This window comes from Amaranthus tricolor, chromosome 1 (assembly GCF_026212465.1).
Source record: "Amaranthus tricolor cultivar Red isolate AtriRed21 chromosome 1, ASM2621246v1, whole genome shotgun sequence".
NCBI classification, from domain to species: Eukaryota; Viridiplantae; Streptophyta; class Magnoliopsida; order Caryophyllales; family Amaranthaceae; genus Amaranthus; species Amaranthus tricolor.
In genome coordinates this window covers 19,441,735-19,452,830 of record NC_080047.1, presented here as the reverse complement: position 1 = coordinate 19,452,830, position 11,096 = coordinate 19,441,735, and the positions used below count along the sequence as shown (strand labels likewise).

The 11,096-nt window shown below is 33.7% G+C and overlaps 1 protein-coding gene across 1 annotated transcript; it reads right to left on the bottom strand.

Moving 5' to 3' along the window:
* Window positions 1-2,965: 2,965 nt before the first annotated feature.
* Window positions 2,966-10,502, bottom strand: LOC130809697 (uncharacterized GPI-anchored protein At1g61900). The gene is made up of 8 exons (XM_057675497.1): window positions 9,945-10,502; window positions 9,329-9,460; window positions 7,655-8,506; window positions 5,317-5,562; window positions 5,194-5,214; window positions 4,633-4,773; window positions 4,181-4,228; window positions 2,966-3,336 (listed from the first exon to the last, which is right to left on the bottom strand). Exons 2-8 carry the CDS (start codon window positions 9,375-9,377, stop codon window positions 3,263-3,265), a joined length of 1,431 nt encoding a protein of 476 aa, XP_057531480.1. The 5' UTR covers window positions 9,378-9,460; window positions 9,945-10,502; the 3' UTR covers window positions 2,966-3,262.
* Between the last annotated feature and the right edge of the window lie 594 nt (window positions 10,503-11,096).

Below are 11,096 nucleotides of genomic sequence, written 5' to 3'. Positions count from 1 at the left end.
GTAGTGAAGGGTAAGTAGTGAAGGGTAGTTGGGTAAGTAAGGTATATGGGGGTATATTCGTAATTACTTGTGTGAACTAATGATAAATAGTTAAAAAAAGATTGACAAATATAGAAATGGGACAACTAAAAAGACTTTGCCAAATAAGAAAATGAGACAACTAAATTGGTTCGGAGAGAGTATAAAATATTCAAAAAATAAGCAATTTTTAAATTAATTTCTAAAATAAGCACTTTTTTCCATAAAACAGGTTTGGGTTGTTCGCTGTTCAAAAGCGACCCGACTCGAAAATCCGAACCAAAATCGAAAGTAAACCGACCCGAAAATGTGTTCCTTTTTTTGGTTTATCGAACCGACAGTACCGGAACCGAAATTGTACCCGAACTAGTTCACAACCGAAAATGGGAAAGTTGAACCCGAGCTGTAACCGATTTTTGTAACCGACACATAACCGTTAACCGAGATTACCCGAACCAAATAATGACCGACCCGAGTCATATCCGACCCGAATCATGCTCGAAACCGAATTCTGTCCGGCTAAAACCGACTTAACCCGAACAAATTTTGGATCGAATTGCTGTAAACATGAACCAATTTTTAACATAGAAGTATGATAGACTCATATTCAATCATCTCATTTGTTAATCTAATAAAGTGTTAGATATTTTAATAAATTAAATTTTATAAATACTTGGTTTCTTATATTTAGAGTTAATAATCAATGGTCAATGTTTATTTAACTACTTTTAATCGAATTAGATGAATATTGATAGAACTTTATAATTTTAATTTCCGGTCAAACAAGTAAAAGTAACAAAGTAATAATGATTACTAATTGATTTACATTTTAACTATTTTGCTTTAAATAAAGGGAATCTTGTCATCAATTAAAAATTGACTAACAACTTAATTTAATATTGATTCGATCGATAGTAATTAGTAATACGTAGCTGAATTTTGCTTTTAAAAAAAAACTCGAATCCGATCTGTACCTGACAAAACCGAACCAATTAATAATCGATGACAACCCGAGATCGATTGTTACTCGACACTACTTCAACCTACACTGAACTGATGCTAACTCGATAGCTTGAATAACCGATCTCCAAGGGAACCGTGACTAACCGACTCGACCCGAGTGTGACCCGTTGTTACACACAGCCGAAAAAATAACCGATCCGAATGACACCTGTCCGAAACCGACCCGATCACCCGAATGAACACCTCTACTAACAGCGAACAAAAAAGCTAGGTTAAAAAAGTTAAGGTCTTTATTCGCTGTTAGTAACAGCGAACAAAAAATAATAATAGCAAACAATTACAACGTTAATTTCGCTTGCTTGTCCCAATTTTAATTGCTATTTTTTTTTGTCATGTCGATTTTAAAAGGTTAATTTGTAAGCTTTAAATTATTAAAAAGTTAAGCTTATCAACTTTCTAATCAACTTTCTAAAATACTTTCCCAAACTTTTACGGATTAAAATGGGAAAGTTAATTTTAGATTTTTAATTAAAATACTAAATATAATTGAATAAATCCACTCTTAATTTCGTAATTATAAACTTTTCCAAATTTTTAGGAAATAAAATAGTGAAGTTAATTTTAGGTTTTCAATTCAAATAATCGTAGCAATTACAAATTTAAAATTTTTAGGCTTTTAATTATTAAAAAGCTATTTATCAACTTTCTATAATTGAATAAAATTACCTTTATGCCCATTATTATCAAATTTCCTAACTTTTTAGGAAATAAAATAGGAAATTAATTATAGGTTTTAATTAAAATGTAGCAATTATAAATTTAAAATTTTAGGCTTTTAATTATCATAAAGCTACGGTTATCGACTTTCTATAATTGAATGAAATCACCCTTAATCCATTATTATCAACTTTCTAAATTTTTTAGGAAATAAAATAGGGAAATTAATTTTAGGTTTTAATTATAACAACATTAGGCACTTTACATAATTGAATAAAATCACTCTTAATCCCATGATTATCAATTTTTTCAAATTTTTAAGAAATAAGGAAAGTTAATAATTAAAAGCCTAAATTAGCCTTGGTCAAAATCTTTGTTCGCTGTTACTAACTACGAACATAGAGCTTGACTTTTTTGACCAAGCTGGAACAAACCTGAACCTGTACTATGGGAAAAAAGTGTTTATTTTGAGAATTACTATGGAAAATCTGGAACGTAATTGGTTGGAAGTTCTCCTATGTGCGCCTAGGACAGCAAAACGGAGGTATTGAGGGAAATATTTTTCACTGTTATCTTTATTTATTTAAAAATTTTGCATTTTTACCAATAACAAGCAAATCGCTATCTTAGATAGCAATTATCTGTTTTATTATCCTACATGGACAGTATCAAGGGAAATATTTTTCACTGTTACGTAAAATGAAAATTATTTTATCAAAAAATACTATTGTGGGAATAGACTCATCGATTTAACTTAAACCTTATTTTTCTACATTAAGTACAATTTTTTAAAATCTTAATCATTTTGTTATGATTAAATTACTTTTCTTTGTTAAACTAGAATTTGGACAAACTAAAACGTATTTAAAACACATTATTGTTAGTGAAAAAGAATTTGATTCTCAAAAAAAAAAAATAATAATAATAATTCAACTTTGTCGAAGATTCAGGTCGAAGCAAATTTAGAATAAGCATCAGAAAAAATAGGGAAGGCAAAAGGTCCCAACAAAAAGAGTGATTGATCTTGCGCTTGGGCAAAGTGGGACGGTTTCGTCTACCAAGCATACATCTCTTATCCCAATTTCATTGACCACGACATCACCCATGAAAGTTTAAAAGAAAAAAACGATGGTTTCTCTAATTTTACTTTTAGGCAGTAGTTGCTACATCACTATCACTCTTCTTGCCCATGACTGGAAACTCAAATCCAACCACCCTCTTTTTTGATTGAATTCACGGGCCGACATCCTGTCTCTCAAAAACATTCTTTCCCACACAATCCACATCTAACTTGCGGATGCATTTTCATTCTATTTTAAATTACATACTGCATGAATACTAGACGCATCAAACCCGGCTGGCTCAAAGAAAACTACTTGTGTAAGATAAATTGAAAAAGGGAGAGGGGTGAATAATTAAGAGAATGAAGAAAAGAACAGCAGTTACTGTACATGAAGATGTATTTTCTAACAAATATACATGAAACCTAGCCACATACTACAATCCCCCAAATGCCTCTCAATGATCCCGACATGCCTACGATGAACGCTCTGACAAAACATCCTCAGTACAAAATTGCACTGATCGCAAAAACGGAAAAAATGGGTGCAAGGAATTCCCATCTACTGTGATGATAGCCTGCAAATTTATAGGATGCTTGTGTTAGCAAATTGACTGAAGGGGTAAGATTTTAATGGACGTGTTAAACATAACAAAGTAGATATTTCATGCAGAGATACAACATCGCAGAGAAGGCATCATTGGAGGGAAAGGGGAACATCACAGTGCACGGGGTCGTTTTTGCACTGGATGAAGGGGTAAGATTTGCTAGACTATTTAAAAATTTCACGAGTAGCAATGGGTACAAGATGGGCAGCTCAAAAGCAACAAACTTGAAGCCACAGCTGGTCGTAAATAGACCAAACAGATGTTGTAATATTGACTAGAGGGTCTTCATTATGCCATTAAATAGTAAAATTTGAAGGTTGAACATCATTTTTGTTGTAATCTATGATAAATCAACTAAAACCATTTAAGAGAATAACACAATCGGACAAGAAGCCAAATTGCGCAAGTAGGTGCTTTTGGGTTTAGCTTTGTTGGTTGTTTTGAGATTGCTAAAACTACACCAATCTCTATTTGGAAACCTCAGAATTCCGAACATCATGCCATCATTATATGTGGCATTTGTAATACATGAGATGAGATAGTTCATGCATGTATTAACACAAACAAAACATAGGAGTAGATACCCATTCTTCCATAACAAGAGCAAGAAAGATTGATTAATTCATGTTCTCCTAAACTTTGCCTAAATACTACTTCAAAGATTGGGTTAAGATAAGCAACTCAATTTTGCAGATGAACTCTATTAGTTTAGGACCATGGGCACGAACATGTAACGCCTACCAACACTAACAAAACAAATAAAAAACAAAGGAGTAGAATAATAGCAGCAATATAAAAGATAGATAAGACCTACCATGAAATCCTGAATTCTTTGACGTTGGTAGAGCAGGTAATGACATTTCTGCAAAGACAACATACAATACAATCAATCAGGCAACGTTATTCGATTTGCACACTAGTTCCCAAATCCAATCGCAATACAAGAGAGAGGCACTCAAGTTAAAAGTGGTCATCAATTGCAAGGAAAGTAGATGGTTTTGTAAAGAAAATGCATGTTGTTAGTGGAATCTTTAGTTGAAGTTTTTGGTGTATCAACTTTTTCACGTCTAGGCATGGCTTAGTTTCAATGATGTTTGCTTTCAAGGACTTTATTGAACTTCTGTATAGAATCTATGACACCTGACTCAACCTCACCAATGGGAAAAGGAAGGGAAAGAAGAACAGCAAGGATAATTCTACACGTACAGAAGTTAACAAACACGATAACTTAAACTAGATTAGGAGACTTTATTCTATCCAAGTTACCTGGAGCGCATAAAGAAAAGGATGCCGTTGAAGATGATGAAGGCCAGGGAGCTCCAATATTGTCATTTAAGTCACAAGTGAAACTATATCCTGTTATATTGTCGAATACCACATCTGCTGGCTGACTTCGAAGAAGACAACCTACATTTAAAACAAAACTGAGAACAAGATAAAATAATAACCACTAAAAAAGAATAAGCGATGTCCAAGTGCTAAAGAAAATGTACAAGCAAAAGAAGAGCTTTCTCAGATGGAAACAATTGTTAAGGTTTACCAGAGTAATTATCAGCTCATTGAAAATCAATTGAAAGTGATCATAAAATCCAAGGGCAGAGTAAAAATTAATAAATTCTTTGAAGGCCATGTGCTATTTCAAAAATTATGATATTTTTCTTACAATTTTGTATCTTTGAAAATTAATAAATTCTTTGAAAGCCTTAAATTTTTCGAGGCCCTAGGCTGTCGAACATATTGAACATGCTCAGAACCTCCCCTAATAGAACCATCTAGTCTATACATTTTGTCATTACATTACAGATAGCTAAGACAAGAAAAAAAGACCTTGCTGTCCGAATGCTGTCACTGTGTCCCAGAAGAGATCCATGCAGAAAGAATAAATGTAAGTCAGTGTGATACAATAGAAGTAACAAAGCTATGTAAAGCAAGAAAAAGTTCCTAATGTACCTTGGAGAGTAAAATCTTTTAAGTCCACATCACAAAGTTCATACACATCTGTCATAACACCGGCTTTCTGTAACATTGACGCAAACATAGTTGAACACATTATTGCTTGCTTATTTGTAATCAACATTTGCTTTTGAACCCCACTAATATAACTATTCAATGAGCTACAGCAGGAAGGACTTGGGGCAGCTGTGTTACGGCATTGCTTGACTACTTCTAATGGATGTCTGAAATCCAATGGACAAACTGCAAAAGGAAATCAGCAGTCAGCAACTTGCCTGTCCAACAAACAAACTGAGCAGGGATGTGATCGAGGATAAACACATCAATTCCAAAAGAATTAATGCCGCGTAAAAACAATTTACCGGTCTACATTAATCAAAGTCACTAGTAGACAGTTATCAGTAATTTTAATCAAATTTATTTGTTTTCAAATACCAGAGTACTTCATGCTTCTGGCCCATTATAGTTCAAATCAAGAACATCTAAAACATGGAGGGGGAAGAATGAGGATCATGTCGAATATTTTACGAAATTCTGAGGAGTGTTATTCATATCATCAGATTTTACAAGCAGTTATTGTGAAGTGAGAAATAATCAACAACAGAGAACTTGTATCACAAACAAGTGAACAAGTAGTTTCAGCAGGATACATTAAAAATTTTGAGATAAAAAGCAAGAAAACTAGTTCTTGAAATTTAATAAGAATATAAGTAGCCTGAAAGAGAAAGTAAATGTTACAAATAAGCTTTTCGTATTCTCATTTATCTCAAAAACTACAACAAAGAACCACTAGGTTTACTAATTTGCATTTGAATCATGAACTAAAATTTTAAAAAAAAACAATTGCTAAGGATCCGTTCGACATAACGTTAAGTTACACCTTTATAAAACAGAAAACCCAAAACAGATTTCTGTTTTAGTTTTTTTGTCTTAACAAAACTAAAACATAACTAGTAGTCCGTCACTTTTATCTACAAAGACTAAAGGTACATACGATATTTATGGAGCAATTTTTCATTAGTTCAGAGTTTTGTACTTTTCAATTGATAATATTTAGTTGGGCTACAACCAATCAGAATTACTTGCACTACTAACTCACAAGGAATTATGTACTCTTCCACTAAATCATGCACTTGGAATTTCAAATGATGAGATCTAAATGCAAAATTTTGTTCTTCTCAAATGACAAGTTTTGCTTATAGGCACATTGGTGATAAGCCAACCATATCTCCATCTTTTCAAATAAAGTACTTTTGAATCGTATTACTGGCATAACCAGGCTGAAACCACTTGAGAAATAAAAAAAATTTAAGCTTTACTAAAAAGAGATAACTAAAATGTAAATATTTAAAGGCCAATTTTAACAGAAAATAGCAATGGAATTATTGAGAAAACAAGAGGGAAGACGAAAGAAAAAAAACTAGCTAGAAATCAGCATTTCACCACCGAACTGCTACCACCATTATCCCCAAAGTGCTGCCATTAAAGAAATAGCAAGAAGCAGAGTGACAAAGCCACATGGATACTTTAATAGAGAAAAGCAGAGAGTAAGGGACTGATTGAAGAGAGAGGACAATTAGACTGAAGTGGACTGCCAAGGAAGAACAAGATGCAGATGAAATAAAACGACAAAAGAACCATAAAAACCACTTCTAGTGAGTTTAGCAATTACGTTTTGTTATTTCCCCGCAATTGTGAAAAAAAAAAATTTTAAAGTGAAAACGCTGAATAAGTTTCATTTTCCCAAAAAAATCAGACATTATAGAACAGGCCCTAAATTATCACTCTGAAAATGGAATTTATGCCTTCAAACCTTTGAACTATCAATACCCTGGACTCCATGTCGTTTGGTTTAATGGAAGTCTAAATGTAGTAAAGCAGTCCATATCTAACGAAGTGCTACATTCAACATTCCAGTTCATCTTGCAAACGCCTCGTGTATACTATAGTCTATATGATACCTTCCCCAAACTAACCCTCTCCGTAGTAATTCAAACCTTCACAAAGACAAGAATGTTAAACAGAAAAAACAACACAGTGAAATCAACATGTGTACGTAGACTTACATCCAGAAACATGGACTCAAGCAGGGCCTTACTAATATGCACACAAGACAAGTAAAATTATCCCATGGAATGGCAATGAAGATTATATGATACAGCAGCAGCTTCAAAAGATGTTGTGCAACAAACAAAGCGAGATCCATAACTCAATCAGTAAAAAAACTTATAATAAATTGACATGAGGCGCGAAGGCATCAAGCAGATTCCAATACTCTACCTAAAGCTTGTCAATGACAACAAAGCACCAGTCGTACAAAAAGAAAATCATATACCTTTGTTGACTTTACAGCTATACAACATCCTGAATGCAGTATTTGCGGCTTCAGCTGAAAGTTTTCGTGAAAGCCATGAAAGGACAACCCCTTTGCAATCATTAAGTGCATCAATATTCATTGCTCCCCCAACCATATCTTTGCCATCTCCAGCTGTTAGTTGTCCGGAGAGCTGAAGTGCAGCATCTGCAATTGCAGGCTGGCAAACAGGTCTACAGCACTCCTTCAAAGGATCAACAGTGCTGCAGGCATTTAACAACTGGCTTGTATTCACTACTTTTTCAAATGCACCCACATCTTTAACAGGACATGATCCCCCAGTGACATTCGATGGTTTAACAGAGCATAACTGTGATATTGAACTATTTGCCCCTTTGCTTGCAAGAACACTGATGATATCTGAAAAACAATCATCAGCAACGGATTCCTTTAATACTAATGCATCTGAGATTGTGCTGTGGTAACCCTGGAAAATGTGAAGCAAACTAGCAAATTGTGGACAACATATAACATTTCCAACAAAAGATGCTAAAGGTTGAGAACAGTCTAGAGCAGTTCTTTCAATGACATCTGACAAGGCGGAGAAATTTACAGGACATTTCCCAGTCAATACCGGCTTGTATATTGTCGGAAAAGTAGGATACAGTGGAGATGTAGGTTGGTTAGGGATCGGATAGTGCGGGATAACAGAAGGTGATATTTGAATAGGTTGAAAAAGCCCTGTATCTGGTGACTTAGCAAGCTCATGTTGCGAAGGAAGATGATACTGCTCAGCTAGCACTTTCAAATATGTCGTATCTTCGAAAGTGGACAGCCAAATAGTAAAAAATAGAAACCTCTGGCATAAATTACCTGGAATCATAAAAGAAAAATTATGCTCCGGTCACACAATGTGTAAAGGTATAATGGTATCTATATGCAGATACACAGAGTAAAGAATGCCATTTCTAAATAGCATTGAGAAACCAACAAAATGAATTAGCAACATATATGATGCTGTATGAAAGAAAACAGAGACATGAATGCGCAGATCTGCAAGCTATAAATGCAAAATGCAGACAACTATAAGCAAAAGTAACGTCTAGCTCTAGAGGCGAACCAAACTTATTAAAAAATGGAAGCACAAGTTATCATCGTTCAAACTAAGAACGTCAAGATTCACGACAAACATCTCACCTAATGCTTCACATAGAATTCTAACTCTTCTGAAGACTAAAGCATTACACATATTTCAATAACCCGTTTGGTTACCAAACAATCTATCATCAACTACTTATGAACCATTAAATTCAATTATTCCACAACTTCTCATAATAAAGACGTAGTGTTTGGCAAATCGTTGATAGCTGATTAAGAATTTGGCCAGATGATTGATTTTATTAATTGATTTGACCAGCTGAATTAGAACCTGCACTGAATAAGTTGTTTCAACGAGCTAATTTACCAAACATTAGCATCAGATTATTGGACCACCAAAACACTCTCTTTGTATCAAAATAAGCTAAAATTGCTTGATAAGCTATTTTACTAAACAAGATGTTGAGAAGCTCAGGCAAGCAGTTAAATCATCTTAAAAGAGTACAGAAGCTAGAAACTTCAGTAGTTAAAAAGCTTTGAATGATGCAAAATATCAAAACAACAAACAATAAGAGCTCAATTGAAACATCTCATTACCCTTGAGTCGACCCACCGTCCTTGTACAGTCCATGGTGCCACTATCCATTAGGCAACATCGAGATCCGCCAATAAGTCACCTCAACATATTATTTTCACCTCCCAATGAGTAAACAAAGCCATAAGGCAAAGCTGTTCAAAATAAAACAATAAGTTTTCATTTCTTAAGGCTTGTATACAAGCTTCAAAACTAGAAACAATCAGAATCCAAAAGACAAGTACCAAGACAATGAGTACCCTTTAGCTAACTTCACCATTGCAAAAACAGAAAAGAAAAAATCCCAATAAATTTCACCAACTAATCTGACATGCACTTTACCTTCAATAATCAAAGCCTAAAATCACTAATTCAGCTAAAAAAACTGGGTATATTAATCGACAAAAATTCATATCTTGGTCCAGAAAAACAGATTTAACCCAACTAGTTAAATTAATAAGAAAGCTAAATCAAACCTAATCATACATTTCCCAAGCTACCTAATCTCATAAACATCAGAATAATCAGTACTAGGTAGCATTTTTCTAAGGCAAATAGCTAACCAACTACTAGTACTTCATTAAAGAGGAAGCGTTAATTAAAGAGCAGAAATATTACAGTTAACATAGAATAACATACCTGAAATGAGAAAAGGCACCAAACCCAGAAAAAAAAGAAGTGATAATGTATATGATGATTTATTGACGGCGGATTCCAGAAGATTCTTCTGTCTAAGCAACTTTTTATTTTTTGTAAAGGAGAATTCTTTAGTTTTAGGGTTTTTAAGCAAATCAAACCAAAAATGAGAAACCCAGAAAATGCTCAAGATGATAACTTGATTGTGAACGCAAATTGAAAGATCAAATCTTGTAAACAGTTCAAAACCCAGAAGTAGAAGGAAAAGATTTGTAAGAACCCTAAAAAAACAATAATAATCGGTGGGTAAGAGAGAGAAAGAAGAGTTTGTTATGGTAAGAGAAAGAGGGGAAAAAACTAATGAGTACTCTGTTGCAGAAAAGACAGTAGCTTTTTCTCTCTCTAAAGACTTGTGGAGGGATGAGAAAGAAAGATTACTTTCCTCTTTTAGAGAAGAAAAAGAAAAGACCAATATCTGAAATCTAAAATTCTAGGGATTTTGCTTTAGTAGGGCAAAAAAACACAAGTGTGTGAGTGATTTGCTTAACATGGTTTTGGGTTGAATTTTGTAAAAGAAATTAGAAAACTAACTTGGTAAAGTAATGAAAGATGTAGTGTAGGAGTACCATTGGATTCTTGCTAAATTTACTGATGTGGGGCCCATCCACAAAAATACTTATAATTTGATGTTTTTGCCAACATGTTACATCATGTGATGTTGGATTATAATCCTATAAAAACTATTTTTTTGCTTGTTATTGTTGTTTCATGCTCAGCTTAAGGAAAAAGATAGATAATGAAACTTGATTAAGGGGCATCAACAATAATTTGTTTATCCCACAAAAAAATCACCTTACATTATTACACATAGTCACCTTTTTTATTTTGTTAATATTACTCTTACTATTTTGCTACTAAAAAAATACATACAGTGTATGATTGCGATGGAAAAATGTACAAAAAATTTACTTTTTATCTAATACAAACACGCTCCATGTGCAAATTTTCACAAGTTTAAGCACAATCTATGCTTTTTTTTTGTGATACATTCCCATGGTTTGTGATAGTTAGAGATGGATAAGGGTCCAAGACCCTACCAGACCCTATTGGACCCTATCTTTTTTTAAGTGTAAGAGTCAATTCTTTTGGACCCTA